The 21,308-nt window shown below is 42.6% G+C and overlaps 1 protein-coding gene across 1 annotated transcript in view; it reads right to left on the minus strand.

Annotated features, from left to right (window-relative positions):
- Positions 1-7,670: 7,670 nt before the first annotated feature.
- Positions 7,671-21,308, minus strand: part of PANX1 (pannexin 1) — a 50,051-nt gene continuing 36,413 nt past the window's right edge. Inside the window, exons 3-5 of the mRNA XM_006902365.1 lie at positions 13,907-14,124; positions 8,238-8,899; positions 7,671-7,750 (exon numbers count right to left, since the gene is read on the minus strand). Coding sequence (XP_006902427.1) covers positions 7,671-7,750; positions 8,238-8,899; positions 13,907-14,124 — 960 coding nt within the window. The remainder of the gene's footprint in view (positions 7,751-8,237; positions 8,900-13,906; positions 14,125-21,308) is intronic.

Below are 21,308 nucleotides of genomic sequence, written 5' to 3' on the forward strand. Positions count from 1 at the left end.
TGTGTTTCTCAGGATGGAAAACAAAACTGTGGGAGACTGCTCTTCTTTCTCATGTGGCACCAATGGTGGATCGCATGAAGTCGCGAGAACCCAGAACTGTTAAGTGTCTAACCGGAAATTGCATATATTACCTGCTAAGGTTGGTGTTCTGTTGAGTCAGAAGTGATTCATATCAACTATGAGATTTCATCTCACACCAGTAAGAATAGCAAAATTCAACTGAGCAGCAAACGGCAAATGCTAGTGAGGTTGTGGAAGAACTGGAACACTTATTCACTGCTTATGGGTGTGTAAAATGGTGTAACCACTATGGAAGGTGGTGTGGCGCTTTCTCAAAAAGTTGCAAATAGAAATACCATCTTACCCAGCAATTCCACTACTGGGACTATACCCTAAAGAAACCAGAAATGCGACCCATGCAGATGCAGGCACACCCTTGTTTATTGCTACTTTGTTCATAATAGCATGAATGGATAGAGAAGCTGTGGAATACTATGCTGCACTGAAAAGCAAAGAACTCATGAAATACTATACAAAATGGGTGACCCTGGAGGACATTATGCTGAGTAAAATATCTCAGGCACAAAAGGACAAATACTGCATAGTGCCAGTGCTGTAAAATGGGTCTGACATTGGGTTGGGGGGGAACCTAAGAAAAGAGGGGATAATGTATACTGCATTGAAACAGATGAGGGAGAGAATTGTTTAAAAGGAATATAGGATTAGGTATTATTTTCATAGATTACATTTCATTTCAAGATTACAGAAAAAGAAATGCATATTAAAGTAGACTGTGGACTTGAGAGGGGATTGTATCACAGTGAAAGAATTTTTCTTTTCTTTTCAAAGAGAAAAAGGAATTGGGGGGAGGGTGGACAGGGAGGAAAATGTGCAACAATGAATGAATGGGGGAAATTAAATGGAAAGAATATGCTGTAAAAAAATTTTTAAAAGAACAAGTGACCCATAACTAACCCTCCAGCAGGTTTTCAGATAGATTGGAGGAGACTGCCCATCCTTCTAACATGGAACAGCTGGTGGTATCAAACCTCATGCCTTTGGGATTGCAGTGCAGCTTCTTACCACTAGGCCACCAGGTAGTCCTGCCTATGGGTGCCAAGAAGCAGTCACAATAAATCTATAGAATGCATTTGGCCCCATTATTGGTGGGTTTTCCTCAATTCTGGAATGGTTTGGCTGTGTTTCATTTGTGTTAGTAAATATGTCTCCATAAAAACCTGCTGAGATCGTGGGGCATCTATTCTGCTGGTGGCCTGGTCCGTGGGGTGATGTGCTGCTAAGCCACAGGTTGTGCCTTTCTGGTTGCACGAACCCACCAGAGGCTCTGGGGACGAAAGACTGGTACTCTTCCCTGTATAATCCTCAGAAACACAACAGCAATGATGCTTTATTTCCCTGGACTGAGGCCCAAGAAAGGCACCTTCAGTCTTAAAGGGCCACCTTACCTGGCAAGGTGACATTACCACTGTGTGTTGACCCCCCCGAGGTGATGTATATTCATGAGCCCAGTAGGACATTGAGATCAGGACAGGGAGAGGAGGGCAGTCACAGAAAGTTTCCAACAGTGGGTGCTGTTGAGCTGTCTTTTCAAGAGGATAGGTGGGGACAGGTAAGTGCACATGAGAAAACACCCTTTCAAGCCTGGATTCTGTTCTGCACTTTTTTGTTGTCCTGGTAATGTAAACACCTTGAATGAAAATGTTTAAGTTTTGTGGCAAGATTGATTTTTATAGTTAGTGGGACATATATGTCCCAAGGGGTGTCAGGTGATAAGAGTTCATGGTGAAGGCCAGTTTCTTCATATCCACACAATTATACAGTTACCCCACCAGATGGCAGTGTGTGCTAAAAAGTTACACAGCTGTCCATTAAAGCCCAGAGGAGAATGGAGATGGACAGTGAAGAAACAGTGAGAATGGAGATGGAAATAGGAAACAGTGAAGAAACTGCTACTGTTCAGTGTTTTGAACTAGCTTATTTCCAGTTCGACCCTCTTGTGAGATTTTACACTTTCACTCCAGATATACTGAATCATAATCTACATTTTTACAACCTCCTCAGGTGATCTTGTAGATAAGAATCAGTTAAAGTTTATTAAAATGTAGACTGAGTGAAACCTTCAGATGAGAAGACAGCCTGTGAGATTCAGAACAGAGGACCTAACTTGTATCCAAGACCCGCGAAAACTCTTCAGATGCATGTTACTTACAACTGATAGGGTGCTCTGGTGGCAGTTTATAAGGAGTTGCCCTGCTAACACCCAAATGGTTCCTCTCTAGAGGTTTGAATTCACCAGCTGATACATGACTTACAGCTTTTGAAAACCCACTGGAGTCAGGTATGAGTCAATTCCGACTTGAATGCAATGTGTCTGAATTTTTAAACAGGTAAATGTGCAGTTAATTGGAGCAACAGGGCACCAATGGGGCACCCAAGCTCCTGCAGGTGCCACGTGGGGTAGGCATACTGGGGAGCAGGAGTGACAACAGCAGTAGCATGCATTTAGGAAGGCCTTACTGTCAGACACATTTACTAGTTCACAAAGCTTTGATTTACCCACAAGAGTAAAATGGGTTAACTACCCATTGTGCAAAGGAGTGAGAGAGGGGAGTGGGCTAGCCAACCCATGTTGGCTATCTATGTTTGGAAACATATATTCAGTCTATTCCTTCCTCCCCAAGCCCAGCAAACAATCCCCAATCAGAGGACGTGTGAGTCATGCCTTAGAAATCACAGATTGTGTACCCTTCATCAAGGACTGTATTCCTTTAGTTCCTAACAGCTGGATTTTAGCAAGAACGACAGCACCTAGTGAATTTTAAATATCAAGCAGAGAGAAATGAGCTTCTAGACACTCCCAGCTTATCTGTTCTTTTCCTGTGAGGTGACTCTCCATAGGGCAGGCAAAAAAAAAAATAAAATTAAAAAACCAAACCAAGATGCCTTGTTCACAAATCAAGAGTTTTATTTAAGTGGACACATGCCTCAGAACTAAAACACTGTCTTGTCTTTATCTACAGACACAGCAGCCTTCATGTTCAGCATTTCAAATGGGAATGGCAGGGTTTGGCCAAGTGACTTATTTGTGAAATAGGAAACATAATAGCAAGTTAACCAACAAAATGTGTAGCTTTTAAGATTCTTGTGCTTTGTAATGGATCATTTTCCATCGCCAAGGTTTGTTCACAGTTGTAGGTCTTTGTGGAGCGGTAATAGAAATGGTCTTAATGTTTAAAATCGCTCTTCCCAGGCTGGCAACATTCTTAGGAAATGACACAGCAAAAAGAAACACTTTCCTTAAAGGTTTCTGAAGAAATTCAGTAATTAAAAACAATTTCAATGATGTCTACAGAACTATTTTACACAAGATCATTAAACTATAATTCTGGCACATTTTTTAAAAATGTCAACTTGTTAAAGAGCAGCTAAGGATTTCAATTTTCCCTACTGGGAACACATAAAACACTATGGATTCTATAAGGATTTTTCTCTTGTGGGCACAGGAAAAAACTCAAGGCACGAAAATTTCTGTAACTTTTCACAAACTTGAAGAACAATTACTAATTAAGCTGCATGCTTTCAGTGACAAAGAATTTTTACAGGAGAACTGAGAGGCACAATATATTTCATTTAAAGCACACAGGGGAAACCACTCACAAATTACCATCTATTCTATTCTACAATACCATCCTTGTCAATCTTTTTTAAAAAGTAGAGGCCAAAATGCCAGTGACGGCCTAGAAGGAGCTGTTTATAATCTTTCCACCCTCACACGAAACCACAATCATTAGTAATTGCACGTTTCAATCAACATCCTTTCTCAAATGGTTACATGGCACAATTATTTAGACAGTCAAGAATCTGAAAACTTTAATTTCCCCTTATCATTACCAGTTAACACTGAAGTTGTATGAAACTGAGAAAGTGGTCATGATTTAATTCACAATAAAAAGCTAGACTATTGCTACTTTTATGTAAAAAGCAGTATCTATTAATTTCCAAGCATATTCCTCCTCTACTGTCAGTAGATGAGCTTCCTCTCCCCTGCAGAGGGCCATTTGTCTTTAAAAATCAAATCACAAGTTCCAGCAAATTAGATTACCATAATGGTTGGTTTGTTCACTCATTCACTCAACAAATATTTACAGCGTGCCAATTACATGACATTCTCTGTTTTAGGAACTTGACATAAAGGAGTGGATTTAAAAAAAAATCAATCCATCCTTTTAGATCTCTTTCTTGCTGACTGGCAATAAGAGTGTGGTACACAGGGGCTCGGCTGCTAACCAAAAAGTTTGGAAGTTCAAGTACCCCTGGAGGTGCCTTGGAAGAAAGTCCTTATTTTTCCTACTTGTGAAAAATAAGCTCTCACAAAACCCCATATGGAGAAGAGTACTATGCCAATACCTACAAGGTTGTCATGCACCGCTAACACAATTGCAACTCTGGACAAATAAAACAGACTATAGCCCCTGAGGGGAACTGATTCTCACCATAGTAAGAACAAAGGAACAGTCAGACAGGAGAGGAGACTGGGTCAAAAGGGAATTTCCACATGGGAAAGATCAACACACCAACATCCCCGACAACTGTACATGTGGAAGTTTATAGCCTTATATAAGCGTTTTACAAATGTTACTGCCCACCCTCCCTCCCACCTTCCAGTGAGCCTGATGGGGATCATTATCCAAATCAGGAAGGAGCCAATGACCTGTGGTCAGGGAGTGGCCAGCAGTCAGCACAAGCTGCCTGCTCACCCAGACCTTGTTCCATTGGTCGCTCAAAAGATGCACTCAAAAGTTGTAGGCATGATTTCAGTGAGCACATCTACAGCTGAGCCTTATTCCTGGACGGAGTAACTTTCACAGGCCAGAGGTATGCCTCCTTCTCTAAAGAGAAGGCCTCCAGCCAATAGAACACAACATCTGACTGGAGATGCAGATGCTGCAGCAACCTTTAAAGGTGTGTTTTCAATGCCGTCTCTCTAAGCAGAGTGTCCACCATTGCTTCTTAAGGAGTCTCAAGAGGGTTTGTGACTCCCTCAAAGCGTAACAATCTCTACACTGGAGGGTCTGTGCTCATGCCTTGGTAAATTAGGCATGCGACTGGAGTATAGCTTTCAGAAGGATCTGCTGGATTCCAGCTGAAACACTTAACATGAATCTGCTTTAATTTTGCTGGGGAGACAGGAGGCAGAACAAGGTAACGCTGAGAAAAGCCCTTCAGGATCTGTCTCTTCTTACAAATGGTGAACCACTCCTCTCCTTTAGAAACCAGCTCAAAAGGAGTCCCTTCACGCCAGCAATTCACAGTGGATAAGAGTTAAGGAGCCTCATTAAGATGTTTTCTCAAGTAGGACCAAATAGGCAGTGATCTCCATCCGCCTTTCAGAGACATTCCTGCTTTACCCTCCCACCTCCACAACACCTTGCTGGCTTGTCCCCCTCTCCGTCTACAGGATGAAACAAAAAGGCAACTGGAGCTCTTGTTCAAATCAGTATGTTAACGCTTTCTGAAAGCTCCAATTGGGAGGACTTGAGGCTTAACAACTTTAAGCCTCTGGGAAAAAAACATCACCTGCTTCTGGGAAAATCTCTAACTAGACTCTCAAAACCATCAGCTATGGAAACTATGGGGGAAAGAACGAAACCAAAACAACGTGGTGTCTCCCGGGATGCAGAGCAGCTGCTTGAAATTTTCTAGCAGGGCCTTTACTTAACTACTTTTTCGCCTCTTAACTCTCAAGTCTGTCCTCGACGTCTTCTAGACTCTGAATGCCTTAAAGATTTCAAAGCTCCATGTTTACATCTGCATAGCTAGTGACACAGTGACAAAACCTTGAAGAACCTACTGGAAGGAGATGTGAAGGGAAAAATGAACTGAGCAGAGTTCTAGGACTGCAGGTATATGGCTCTGATACACAGACCACATGTGATGAGGCTTGGAGGGTTCCGGGTCTCCTAAAACAATGTCCTCATTTTCACCACTTCACAATAAATGTTAAAGGCAGTCCACAGAGAAGAGGAGGCTTTTAAAAAAATGATCACATTCTAGAAAAAGTACATTTCACAAATCTCTTCAAATTATGACACTAATACAATTAGGAAAGAACGTCTCAGACACAGTGGTATAAAAACATAGCAAAATCAACTCTTTTCATGTTACTGCCATTTCAAACTCATCCTATAACTTAATAGTAATAAATACCAAGTCAGAGAATAATTTAAAACACTGATTACATCATTGTATTCATTATCAGCTTTCTATCTCAGAAAACTGTCACAAAATCAAAAAATAGAACCTGCTTTTCTGAAATTTCTGAGGCAGACGTCAGCATACATGTATATATATATTTGTGTTGTTGTTTTTCTTAAGACAGTAATTAGAGCAGGGAAATAACTGATCCTATGAGTGTGAAGTAAACTTTGAGATTCCTGAGGATTACTCACTTTAGCAATGTGTTAATTTTTGAAGAATAAAAAATATTCGGAAGTCCACAGGTGTAATTTTTGAGAACACTGTATAAAATGTAAACATAGTGAGAAGTGGGAGAAGTTTTTAACACATCCCAAGTTGGCCTTAAGTGGCCTCAATTCTGACACTGCAATGTAAAGAGTTGTGTTTAAATATAAATAAAAATGGCCTGCTTAATTCTGCTTAGTTCTGGCTGGAAGCACATCAAAGAGTAGAGACCATTTATGGCTCTGACCATATTAGGGATTGAGGTCCCTCACTGGAATACCCTCATACTCTGTTCGTGTATTTAAATAAAGTCCTATCTCCTATGCTCCTGCTAAGGTAGGAGGGTTCTGTGCACCGGCCTCTTGGTGGTGCTGGATTTAATCTGCACTATATGTTTAGATTTCCCCAGTGGGATCCCGCTGAAACATTTTATCCACACTGTAACATCAACGTCACAATGCCATAAAATGAGTATCCTTTCGATTCTATTTCACTAAGTTTTCAAGCAGAGTAGTGCTTAGGCCCACAGCCCTGCCCAGTGCATCAAATAGTGGTGGTCGCTGCAGCTGTTACATGCAATTAGCCAGTGTTGACAAGTGACAGAATAGTAAGAGCCTGAGTGTGTGAGAAGCGCAGCACCAGCATCACTGTCAATCCAGCTCCCTATTAAGGGCAAGTTGAACTTCAGGCCACAGCCAGAATGCTCTTCTCACTTCAAGAGTTATGCAGGAGTTTTAAAGCTGTCTCTTGATATGTTTATTTTTACTTCCTAAAACAAACAACACTTCCCAAGTCCATGTTTTCTCGTAGCTCTGGTTTCCGTGGCCACCATCTAGAAAGACAGGTATTTTCTCTAAGACTTGAAAAAGTCAACATTCATTTCACTATTCTTCCTCTTTTCATCCGAGATTTCTTTTACACATACACTCTCTCTTACACACACACACACACACACACACACACACACATTGTGGTATCCTTTCTCTGGCCTCTTCTTCAGAGTGTTCTTTTGACCATCATCTTCATTTTCAGCAGGGACTCTGTAACTCCAGCCACCCACTCCCCAATGCCTCCCCCAAAACCCACTTCTTGACTGCAAGCTACTGTGAACCTTGACAGAGGAGCTTCAAGTCAAAACAAATTCCACACCATAAAAGTCACGGACTGACGTTCAAAGGAAACCAAAATCAGTAAGAAGAATCCATAAGTCTTTGCCGGACAATCTTCTCTCCATTATTCGCATTGCTTTCACTGTGTAGATTCATGACTGTCAAAATTGAAAACAAGTATTTGTGACCAATGTGTACATCGACACACAACAACAACTACAGCACTAACCGTTACCCAGAGCTGAGTCTACAGCCTGTACTTTGCTTTGCCTCCTTTTACTTCATAGCAAAATTTCAAAGTACACTAAGTAAACGTAAACAGCTTTGACTTCGGTAAGGCGGACAGATGAGGGGATTAGCAGCACAGAGAGTAAAGCATGTCAAATGAGACAAAGTGCGTGAGAGGGACAAGCTGGGGGGTTTGAGTGAGAGGCACATTTGAGATGGGGAAGGAATGAGGAGGGAATAAATACAGACACTTTCCTTCTTTGGAAATGTGAGATAGTTAATTCTTTCCCACCTCTGCCAAGATGGCTTCCCTAAGACCACCTAGGAAAGTGCTTCACCAGTGGCAGCCAAGATGCTCAAGCGTGGCTGCAACGCGCTCTGCGGGCTCCCTCAGCCCCCACCCGGAGCCAAGCCTACCTTGGAGCTCTGTCATCTGTTTCTCCTGCTCTTCTCTCACCGCGCTTGGAATAGTCTTGGATGTTTTGCCATCAACAACGTCCATCTTGATCATACCCAGGTTTGTGAGTAGGAGCATCGGGTCAATTCCCTGGCCACTGCTCTTGATATTTTCCAGGATCTTAAGACACTTGTATGACTTGAGCTCACTTATGTTCTCTTCCAGGAAAAGATTGTAGAGGCTCAGGTCGTTGTACCCTTGGGACTTGAAATGCAGGACATCGAAGGTGGGCAGGATCTCGTAGACTTTGAGGACATCAGTCTTCTGTCGGAATGGAACAAACAGGGTGTAGACGACAATGGGAGCCAGCAGGGCGTAAACCACCAGGTTGATGAAGCTGAGCAGCTGGAAGATGCCCACCGCGATGAGTTTGCACTGGAAGCGATCGGGGACAGAGGTGTCGTTCCGCAGGATCCCTGACTTGATGTTGCAGACAAACTCGTCAGAGAGCGAGGAGAGGCTGCAGTAATAGCCCAGGTAGACACACGCTAACAGTATAATCATGAGTGTCAGCACTCGGCAGCTGAGGTACTTAACGATTAAATTAAAAGAGTTTTTCTTTGTCTTCAAGTACTGCTCCACAATTGGGTACTTAAAGTGACTCTCAGATATCTCCCACAAACTGAAAAGGAAACAAAAATAATAATACACAGATAGCCAGGGTGAAGGGAATTCACAATAAGGGACTGACAGGCCATTATAATTAATCTGCTACATTAATTGATATTATCAAACAAAAATTCTATGAATGATTGAAAAGAAAAATCAAGAGGATTTGTAAACTTTGATGCAATCAAAAAATAGTAAAATTTTTTATAGGGAAAAAATTAAACCCTTACCAAGATTATCACATATTAAATGCTTAATAATATTCAATATGACAATAAAAATCTCAAAGAAGGATTGCAATAGAATACTCGGCTCAAACTCATTACTGTTTTTAGGTTGGTTTTTTAAATAAAATTTTTATTTTTATACTGGTTTGCTTACAAAGTTTGTATACATCATTTTCACACTATCTTCTTTCACATTGTGTTTCATACAATCACTCCCATTCATTATATTTTATAAAATGAATCAACGCTGAAATATGCCCACCATTGTTCTGTCTTTCAAGACCCCTCACTGAATCTTTCCCATTTCCTTTATCCACCCATCAAATTGTGTGACCCTACGATTACTCCCCCAACCCATTATCACACCCCTCTGTCCCCCCTTTGGATCCTCATACAAATTTTACTCATTATCCATTTCTACAATAATGGTCTTACACAGTGTTTGTCCTTACAGGACTGAGTTAAGTTCACTCAGTTCCTCCCAAGTTATCTAGTAATTTTTGAAATAATTGTTCCTGCATGCTGTGTAGTATTCCACTGTGTAAATGTACCACAATCTCTCAATCCATTTAATTGTTGTGGACAATCAGGTCGTTTCCATGTTCTTGTGATGGGGAAGAATGAACTCATTACTGCTGAGTCAGAACCAGCTGATGCTTTCTGAGTTTTCTGAGGCTATATACTGGACATCTTTGGCTTGGAAGCATGGCTCTCTGTCTGCTAGGCCAACTGCTCTCTCTTTCTATGGTGGTGGTGGTGGTAAGAACCACAACCTTTGGATTAGGAGTGGCCCTCAGGCCTGCCTTGAACCATTTTTGGTAAAACAGAATTCTTCGAGGTCGTGTAACCCTGCTATGTCAACTTGCCATACAGAGGTAACTTGTGGTTGCTGTGAAGCCGAACACCGTGACACTGGTGAGCCAAATGCAAGAATGGTTAACCATGGTGGACAGTGTTTGGTGAAACTCCCTGATTAAAACAAGCTTGGAAGCAGGAGTGGTATCTATTTCCATAATAGCTTGTCTCCGGAAACCTTATGAACCTGGAAAAAGGATGAAAGCTATACAGGAGATGTCCAGGACTTCTGTTCATAGGGTTCCTATGAGTCGCCTGCGACTAGACGGCACTTAACAACACAACAATATACTGGACAAGAGGAGGTGCCCCTTTCTCCCAGCAAGCCAACTGTGGGTCCATACCAGAGAGGACGGCATTTAATTTAGCAGTGTAACTCTTTATAGACTATACCATCAGGGCTCATTAGAATACTAGGAAACAAAATCAGATTTAAAAAAAGAAAGCCAAAACAGAAAGAGGAAAAAAGTAATGAGCTACTTTTCCCTTTGTTATTTCAGAAGGCCTACTTAATTAAAACAGGTGCACTGGTAGCTAGGAGGTAAGAAGTTGCACTGTTAACCTAAAGCCATATAGTTCTAATCTACCAGCTACTCTGCAGGAGAAAGATGGGTCATCTCTTCTCATTTGATCTATAGCCGCTGAAAACCCACTGGAGGGTCAGTTATGACTTGATGGCAAAGAGTGAGTAAATTAAATCACTACTTATCTGTCAAAAGAATGAAACTGTCAATGATTTCATCCTACTTGAATCCACAATGAATACCTTTGGTACCAGCAGTCAAGAATCAAGACACCTAACATCGGGGAAATCTGCTGTCAGGGACCTCTCCAAAGTGCTAAAGAGCAATAATAGCAGTTTATAAATGAAGATACACTTGATCCAAACCATGGTCTTTTTGATTACTTGCTATGCATCTGAAAGATTTCAAGGATGACACAAGAAGAATCGATGTCTTTGAGTTGTTGTGTTGGAAAAGAGTACTCCATGGAATGAAGAGCCCAAGGACTTCCAAAAGAACAAGTAAGTCTGTCTTGGAGAAGGTGCAAGCAGGGTGCTCCTTGGAAGCAAGGATGGTGACACTTCATCTCACATACCCAGAAAGCATCAAAAGAAGATGAGGGGAATACATAGAATCACTGTACCAAAAACAACTGAATGACACTGAAAAATTTCAGGATGTACCATATGAACAGGAGCCAATGGTAATGAAGGAGGAAGTGGAGGCTGCATTGAAAGCACTGGCAAAAAATAAGGCACAGGAATCAACAGGATACCAACTGTCATATTTCAATTAACAAATGCAGCCTTGGATGTGCTCACCAGTCTATGCCAGGAAATTTGGAGAATAGCTGTCTGGCCAACAGACTGGAAAAGGTTCATATTTGTTCCCATTCCCAAGAAAAATGATTTAACAGAATGTGAAACTATCAAATAGTATCATTAATATCACAAGCAAGCAAAATACTGTTGAAAATCATTAAAAAATGGCTAGCACAATACATAAAGAGGCCATGGTACCAAGGACATCATTGCTGATGCCAGACGTTTCCTGGATGAAAGTAAATAATACCAAAAGAACATCTATTTGCTTCATTGACTATGCAAAGGCATTTCACTGCGGGGATCATAACGAGATGTGGCTGACACTGAGAGGAAAAGGAATCCCAGTACATTTAATTGTGCTCAAGTGAAACCTCTACCTGGACCAAGAAGCTTTTGTGTGAACAGAGCAGGGGAACACTGCATGGTTTAAAATTAAAAAGAGAGAGCATTAGCGTTATATTCTTTCTCCATATCTATTCTAAGCAAATTATTCAAGAAGCTGCACTCTATGAAGAGAAATGTGGCATCAGGATTGGAGGGAGACTCATCAATAACCTGCATTATGCAGATAACAAAACCTTGCTTGCTGAAAGTGAGGAGGACTTGAAGGACTTGTTGCCAAAGATCAAGAAGTGCAGCCTTCGGTATGGATTGCACCTCAGTGTCAAGAAAACAAAGATTCTTACCACTGGAACAATAGGAAGTGTCATGATGGATGGAGAAGAGATTAAAACTATCAATAGTATCACCTTACTTGGATCCACAATTAACACCTTGGTGCCAGAAGTCAGGAAATAAGGGAGACACACTGCACTGAGAAAGTCTGTAGTTGAGGGCTTCTCCAAATAAAGGGCTTTGCCTTACATACTTTGGGCATGTTGCTAGGAAGGGTGGAGGGTTGGCGAAGGAGAGGAAGACCTTCAACCAGGTGGAATGACACAGAGACTGCTACAATAGGTTCTAGTGTGTCAGGAATGAGGATAGCACAGAATTTCTTATGTGCTGTTTATAAGGTTGCTATGAGTTGTACTCGACTCAATGGTACCTAACAACAATAAGTGTTGTTTAAATATATTTGATAGTTCTTATTCTGCAGCTTTAAAATACACTATTACATCGTACAGAATAAGGTAGTGAAGAACTTCTGGACGCAACTGGGACACACATAAGCCTCGTCTAGGTGTGGCTGAGAGGTAGACAGCTTGGTGGCTGTGGGCACAGGGGCTGGGGCCAGCAGGTATGGGCCCACTCATGCCTGCCTACTCTTAAGTTATAGGATTGGGATAGGTATTCCAATTTCTCTAGGCTTCAGTGCCTTTATATGGAAGAAAGCATATACTACTGACACTTGATTGATCATGTGTTCAAACTAAATGAGAAAATGAACTTAAAGCACTGGACACAGGATCTAGGCTATAACTAAATACTGAAAAAAGAAAATTATCAGTTACTACTGTCTGTAAGAAAAGCTGTAGGCAGTGTGGGTCCTGCTTACTTACTCCCTCTTCACTTGTCACTTCTTTCTCTCAGACTCAGTTGCTTCACACCCTGTTTCATCTCTTTTTGTAAGAATATATACACGACAAAATCCAGATCACTTCAACAATTCCACATGTCCAGTTCTTTGACAATGGCGACATACTTCAAGGTGTGCCATCTTTCTTGATAACCTTTCCAAACTTCTCACCATCATTAACACCACTCTCCGCCCCTCTAAGCTTATCTATTTTTTCTGGCTCTGTTATCGTATCACAAGAGTATCAAGCTTAATTCAGACCTCCTTTTCCAATTAAATGAAACAATTATTTTGTTCAAAGATGACTTCTGGGAATATTTTTGATTCCTGGTTTAAAGATTTCCTCCCTGTACTAGTTCCTGGGGATTATTCAGAACAATGGCTCTAGAAAGCCTGCCTTCCATAATAATTTTCACTTCTGTTCCCATTTCCCTTCTTTTGATCAAGATTCTTGTACAGAATATTCTATCTAAATGTTCAGTAATGATGGCTGGGCAACATTATCATTCTGGCAAAGGGGGTAGTTATCAATGAAAGCAATGGACACATATTCCGTTTCCTTCACCAATTCCTAACATTCCTTCTTCCTCTGGTGCTTCTAGTTGTTGGGTGGTCACTTGCAGGCCTCTAAGCCTTTTGCACTTTTCTCTAAGGAGGCAAAGTAAGGACAGTACCTGTAGGTCCTTAACCTGATAACCCTGCTCACACACAGCTGACCATGGGTCAGGGAAACTGACTCCTAGTGGGTTTTGGGAGGCTGTAAATCACAAAGGAGGAGACTGTCTAGTTTCTCTAGCAGAGCTGCTGATGGATTCAAACCAGAAGAGAAGCATTCGCTGCCTTTGGGTTTACAGACTTGGATAATGTCCCTGCTAGAACTGCATTTCTAAAAGCTGAGAGAGTGGAGTGTCACTAAATAGAAAGTACTCCTGTGAGATTTCGGAGGAGCCTTCCTGGCCCCCACAGAACACAGACATGAGTTCAATGACCCTTCCCAATACTTCCTGGCAAAGGGCGTCCTGGGTTGAAGCTGGCTGGTGAGAGGCTGAGAACTTCTCCTACAAAGCCTATAGATTCACCTGCTGGCTGCCTTACCTCTGCCCCACGTTGTCAGCCGGCACCGGGCAGGCACTGTCCTTCAGGTCCAGGTCTCGGACACTCTGGGCGGCTTTAATTGCACGGTTGTAAACTTTGTCAAGCTCCTCCATGATGAACTTGAGATCCGAGCAGAGGTGAGGAGTAGCCGCGAAACGCCAGAAGAGGGACGGCAGGTACAGGAGGATCGCCAGCAGCAGAAGGATGTAGGGGAAAAACTGAAAGGCAAGAGCACATCAGGGGGTTATTAGACACGTCCCGATCAACACACAAGCTGAGTAACCACTGAAGCGCTGCCCTTACTTACCCTCACACTGCTGGTAGAAACCAGGCTCATTACTAGTAACTACTCCTCCTGCTTAAACAAGTGAGTTTAACCTTTCAGGTTAACACCAGATGCACCTTTTTATTTCCTCTGACAAATACTCCTTCAAACAAATGACATGGTAACACATGATGTCTCCTTTCTAACCACAAAAAGAAAAAGGAAAAAAAGAAAAAGCTATTCCCAGGTAATTCAAAGTAATCCTTGAACAAAATCTCAATGAAAGAAGTCAATGTCACAAAGAACTCTGCTGGGCTCTTCCCGTTTTGTTTGAACTGTTGTGGTTTTAAGACACAAGCAGGGTTATTGTTGGAAAGTCCAGAGAAGCTGATCACCATAAGTAACCATCTCCTGAGGGGAACACTGGACTGGGGGTGGGGGTGAAGGTACCCATAAAACACACCAGATAGGATCTGGAAGTCAAGAGTGCAACCTGGCAACCCTGTATGCTGGGTGGTCAGGGCGTGTTAAGCCCCAAGAGTAGGCTTCCTGCACTTACATGTCTTTGAGATTCTCTGATCCAGAGAACCTCCCTTCTGTAAAATGTCAACATAATGCTGGTGTTACAGAGATGAAAATGACGGAAACAGAGATGAAAAAACACTTGGCATGATTCCTGGACCATGTCTCCAAAACAAATTTGCTGCCATCAAAGGACTCAGACTCACAGTGACCCTCCACCAGCTTTCTGAGACTAAGTTTTAGTGAAAAGAAGTCTGCTTCTCCTTCTCCTGGAGGGGTTGCGAACTGCTGGCCTTTTAGTTAGCAGCGTAACACCCTATGGACAATGCCACCAGAGCTCCTCTGTAATATAATGTTGTTATAGGCTGTTTGTTCTGCTGTTTGTTCACAGCAACCCTAAGAACAATGGTTCTGAACCATCTGTGCCATCCTCACAACCTCCGACATTTTCATCCTCTCAGTCTCCATGCCCATGCACCTTGTTCAGGGTCTTCCTCTCTTGCTCTGACCCTCTACTTTTCCCAGCAGGGTGTCTTTTCCCAAGAAATAACCCTTCCTGACAACATGCCCAAAATATGAGATGAAGATTCGCCATCCTTGTCTGTAAGGAGCATCCTGGTTGCACTTCCTCTGAGAAAGACTCGTTCTTTTCAAAGTCCGAGGACTATTCAGTACTCTTCTCTAACACCACAACTCATAGGCATCATATCTTCTGTCACCCTTATTCTCTGTCCAGCTTTGAGATGCACATGAAGCAGTGGAAAATGTCACACCAGCTGAAAATAAAGGCTATCTATATGGTCACATTCTCATCTTCAGTTGTCCTCACAATGACCCTGGCAAACCTGTGTCAATGGCTCCATTTTGAAAGCCAGGAGGAAGCCTATAGCGGCATGTGGGCCCGAGATCACAAAGCTTGTAGGTGACAGTACCAGAAATTTATCTTGATCTCTCTCTCTCTCTCTTCCTCCTTCCCCCTCTTCCTCCAGAGTCATGCTTTTTCCATGATAATCTTGCTGTAGATCAAGTCTGACTCAACAAATTCCACAGGACTTCCTATACATCTTTATAGGAGGAGACTGTCCTGTCTTCCACAGACCAGTTGGTGGGTTTCCACCAACCTTTTGGTTAATACCCACATGCTTAAGCACTATACCACCAGGGCTCCTTTCTCTCTCACTGTACTTTACTATACTTAGCACTTCCTATACTGTAATAAATTACCCACCTTCACTTTTCTGGAACACTTTTCTCTTCCTTTGGTTTGGTCTATACCCACAGTCCCTGAGTTGTATCCAGAAGGGGACATAATGGCTTTGGAGTTGACATCAAGCCCCCACCCCAAATATCTGGGTGTGGGTGGCAGATCCAACACCCATGACTCTCCCTGCAATTTCAGTTGTTAAAAAAGTCATAAAGACAGCACCAGAGCTCCCACACACCCTTCACTCTCTTTGCCCTGTTGACAGCACCTCACGTTTTTACTGTACATTAGTCCAAACCAGGAAATCCAATCCGGACACACTTCTAAACTCCAGCCTGGTTCTGACTGCACAGTTTATCCACTGCCACCCTCATTCTGTCCCAGGACACCACCCTGCTCCAGCTGCCATGCCTCCCTCGTCCACACGGCTGTGTGACATGTCTTCAGTCTGTCTTTCTCAGAAAGATACCTTTTTTCTTTTTGCTTCTTTGTGAGAGAATCTATTCTCCATTAGAACATGCAGACCTGAAACATCCCATTCCTGCCTTATACAACTCAAGGCCGTCAGTGTGGATCTGACTCACAGCTGATCCTCCATCAGGGTATGAGAGCCTGTAAATCACCCTTGAGGAGACTGGCCATCTTTCTACTTTGGAGGAGCTGGTGGACTCAAACTGTATGCCTTTGGCTTGGCAGCGTAACTCCGCATCCACTAGACCACAGGAACATTTTAAAATAAACATGCCAGCATGTTCTAATCTTCTACCCTTTAATGAAACCTGCTTGTATAATCTCTGTAATGAATCTTTGCCCCATTTACAAGCAAGGTGTCTGAGGCATTAGAGAAGCCAGAATTGGAGTCACTTCATTGACTTCTGTTACGAGCTTGTGAATGAATCCACACAGATTCACATCGTTGAACTGATGGGATCATATTTTTTATCTCTATACCCAGGTGCTATTCCTACTGTTTGACAGCTGCATGGTGTAATATAGAAATGTGCTGTGAGAACTAAGCCAGTGTGCACTGTGGAGGGCTACAGAGGGGGGCTGGCCACGGTTCCCGTGGAGAAACACAGATCCCGGGAGGACACTGATGTAACACACACAGATACTTTGTCACTGTGAGATGCCATCGAGTTGACCACAACTCACAATGGCCCTGTAAGCAACAGATCAAAACCCTGCCCTAACCTGTATCACGTTCCCGACCGCCACCATGCTCAAGTCCACTGCCGCCGTCACTGTGTTCTTTCACTTCGCTGGAGATCTTCTTCTTTTCCGCTAACCTTCTACCTTTCCTTCTAAGGACTGATGCCTCCTGACAACATGCTCAATGTATGTGAGACAGAGCTGCTTTGTGCTTTTCCAGTGTCTGTTCACAGTCACCACAGACCCCAAAGAAGGCCAGTCCTGCCTCCAAGGGAAAAAAAAATATTCACAAATCCCTCCCAGCAAACACACTGCTTCACCTAGGGCCCTGGCATGAGGCTGAGCTTTCTCAAAAGCATTAACTCAATTGCAAAAGGCTGCACACAACGGCACACACAGCAGACTGTGAGTAGCTGGATGTGGGCTGCATAGTTCTTAGTGATTCTTAACTGGCTTCAAAGCCTGCCCACTGTCAAGGATGCCCATTTATTTAAACAGGCAACTGTGTATTAAAATCGTGCCCCCTTCATCAACAGACCTAGGCACTTTCTCTGGGAATTCCAAGGGAAAACAAATTCTGACATGAGGTTCTGAAATAGTTTTGTAAGCCACATTTGTTTCAAGGCCCTTTGAATAATAAGCATATTACCTCAAACTGTTCAATGGCATTTAAAATTGACTGTTTACAGTGTATGGCACTATTTCCTAACCCAAGTAGTATAATAATTAGAATTAATGAATAGTTCTGCACAGTTCATTGTAGTCAGAAAAATTAGTGTGTAAAGCCATTACATATTGGTTGGTTGCTCTCTCCTCCATGTCCCTGAGTCCTGATCACCTGCAGGAATGTAGCAGAATGACCCATTTCTGGTGTTCTCTACAGTTCAATCCCTCCCACCTGCAATTAAAAGAAAAAGGCGACTTTCAGTAAGGCTGTGACAAGATGTTATTAAAATCAATTCAACTGAGGAGGAATTTTTTTTAAAGTATTAGAGTCTTTAAAATTATTCTTTTTTAAATTATTTTTTTAACTTTATTATTCTTGTGTGTATGTAATGTCATCAGGATGGATGGCAAAGAGATTGAGATTGTTCACAGCTTCAGTTTGCTTGGCTTCACGGTCAACACTCTTGGCACCAGCAGCCAGGAAATCAAAAAACATATTGCGATGGGAAAGTCTATGGTTAGGGACCGCTAAAGTTCTCAAGAGCAACGGTGTCTCTCTGGAGACTAAGGTCCGCCTGATACAGGCCATGGTCTTTGCAATCACTTGTTACGCATCAGAGAGTTGGACAATGACTAGGGAGGATAGAAGGAGAATTGACGCCTTTGAGCTTTGCTGCTGGAGAAGAGTATTGAATGTACCATGGACTGCCAAGAAAACAAACAGATTCATCCTAGAGAGGGTTAAACCAGACTGCTCCTTGGAGGCAAGGATTCTGGGGCTTCATCTGACATACTTTGGACATGTTGTAAGGAGAGACAGGTCTTTAGAGAGGGACATCATGCTGGGTAGAGTAGAGGGACAGTGCAGGAAGGGAAGACCCTCTATGAGGTGGATTGATTCAGTGACTGGGGTAATCGGGATGGGTGTGTCAGAGGCAACGAGATTGGCACAGGATAGAGCACGGTTTAGGGCTGTTGTACATAGGGTCGCTATGAGTTGCAAACGACTGAACAGCACATAACAACAACAATGTACCATCAAACTGGATCTGACTGGTACAGGAAGAGATTGCCCCTCCTTCTTCAGCAAAGCGTCTGGTGGATTCTAACTGCATACCTCTGGGATTGCAGGGCAGCTTCTTCTTGCCCCTAGGCCACCAGAGCTCCCTTTAAAATATTCTTTTGTCCAAATAAGAAACTTAAGGAGTGATTTTGTGTTAGGCTAAGTGGACAGGTCGGGGTTCCGATTTGTCAGGCATTCTGAAGAAGAGAGATGGGAAACCTCTTCCCAACAGATTAATATACTTGGAAACCCAATGCAGGGTTGTGGTGAGTCAGTATGAGTTCTGTGGCAATGGATGAGTGGTGCAGAACAGAAAAATGGGGGTCTGGTTTGCAGAGCTGTGAGAGGACATATGCTGGAGGGGTACAGCCTTGTTAATACTGGAGAATGTAGAATATCCCATAGATAGCCCCCCCAAAAAACAAACCTGTCATGGAGAAGGGCAACCAGGGTGCTCCGCAGAGGTAAGGATGGGGAAATTTCATTTCACACACTTTGGGCATGTTGTTTAGAAGCACCAGTGCTTAGATAAAAACACCATGCTAAGAAAGGTGGAGTCAGAGAAAGAAAGGGAGACCTCAACGAGGTGGACTGATGAAGCAACTGGAGCAAATAAATGGGCATGAGCATGTCCGAGATGGTGCAGATGACAGTTAGGGAGAGGTGCAGAACTGTTCTTCAAAGGGTTACTCTAAATCACAGGAAACTTGATGGCACCCACAAAACAAGGCCCCAGGAATTGATGGAATACCAACTGACATATTTCAACAAACAGATGCTGCCGTGGATGTGCTCACCAGGTTGTGTCAAGAAATCTGGAGGGCAACCACTTGGCCAAGTGACTGGAAGAGATCCATATTTGTTCCCATTCCAAAAAAGGTGACCAACCAGAGTGTGGAAATTATCAAACAGTATCACTAATATCACACACAAAATCCTGCTGAAGAATATAAAAAAATGACTGGAACAAAATATCAAAGAGGACAAACAGAAACATAAGCTGGGTTTAGAAGAGGTCATGGACAAAAGACATTATCATCAATGCCAGATGGATCTTGATCAAAAGTAAAGAGTACCAGAAGAATGTCTATCTGTACTTCATTGACTATACAAAGGGATTTGACTGTGTGAATTGCAACAAATTGTGGCTAACCTTGAGGAAAATGGGAATCCCAGAACATTTGATTGTGCCCATATGAAACCTATACTTGGACCAGGAAGCAGTCCTCAGAACAAAGCAAGGAAACACTGCAAGGTTTAAAATCAGGAAAGGAGTGTATCAGGGATGCATCCTGTCTACATAACTTTTCAATCTCTATGCAAAACAGATCATCTGGGAGTCTGGGCTTCATGAGGAGGAATGTGACACCATGACTGGAGGAAGACTCATCAACAACCTGCATTATGTAGATGTACAACCTTGCTTGCTAAAACTAAGGAGGATCTGAAGCAGTTGCTGCAGAAAGTAAAGGACTGTAGTCTTCAATATGGATTGAAGCTTATCATCAAGAAGACAAAGATTCTCACCACTGGACCATATGGCAGTACCATGACGATGGAAAAGAGATTGAGGTTGTTAATAATTACGGCTTGCTCGGCTTGCCACAAGCAGTCATGAAATAAAAAAAATAAAAAATTACACTGAGAAAATCTGCTGTCAGGGACCTTTCCAGAGTACTGAGAAGCAATCATATCAGTCCAGAAACTAAGGTGTACCTGATTGAGGCCACAGTCTTTGCCATTACTTGCTATGCATCAGAGAGGTAGACAATGACTAATAACAGAAAAAGAATCAATGTCCTTGAGTTGTGGTGCTGAAGAAGAATCTTAAACATAGCATGGACTGCCAAGAAAACAAATAGGTCTGTCTGGGCAAGGGTGAAAGCAAGTTTCTCTTAGGAGGCTAGGATTTTGAAGCTCTGTCTCACATACTTTGGGCACATGGTCAGGAGGGACCAGTCCTTGGAGAAGGGCACCATGCTCAGAAGGGTAGAGGGACAGCACAGGAGATGAAGATTCCAAAGGAGATCAGTTGCCACAGTCACTGGGGTAATGGGGTCAGATGTGTTGGAGTCAGTTAGACTGGCTCAGGACAGGGCAGGTCTCAGAGATGTTGTAGATAGGGTCACTATGAGTAGCAGGCAACTGGACAGCACATACAACAGTAACTCCAAAAATGTTTGAGATTTTTCAGATCTCTTGAAGTCATGACTACCCAGTTCTGGGTGACAACCGTGTTGGCCTCGGGCTCTGAATGGCTCTTCAAAGCACAGTGGGATCCATGCAGTTGGCACGCTTTTGAATCTACCTGCCTTTACACTGTGGGCTGGTTCCTGGAAAGGGTTGTAATGAGAACAAATCCAAAGTTCTAAGAGCACAACCCGCCCTCCACTGTTTAAATCATTCAAGGCAGAGAACCCTGCAGTGAGATCTGGACAAGATCTCACCTGAAACTTATGTGACCATTTCTTATGGAATTAATTACACACATTTAGCACAGAGAAGACCTTGTATTTAAAAAACACTTAAT

Source organism: Elephantulus edwardii, unplaced genomic scaffold, assembly GCF_000299155.1.
Source record: "Elephantulus edwardii isolate Elephantulus edwardi_28Jun2011 unplaced genomic scaffold, EleEdw1.0 scaffold00397, whole genome shotgun sequence".
Classification (NCBI taxonomy): Eukaryota; Metazoa; Chordata; class Mammalia; order Macroscelidea; family Macroscelididae; genus Elephantulus; species Elephantulus edwardii.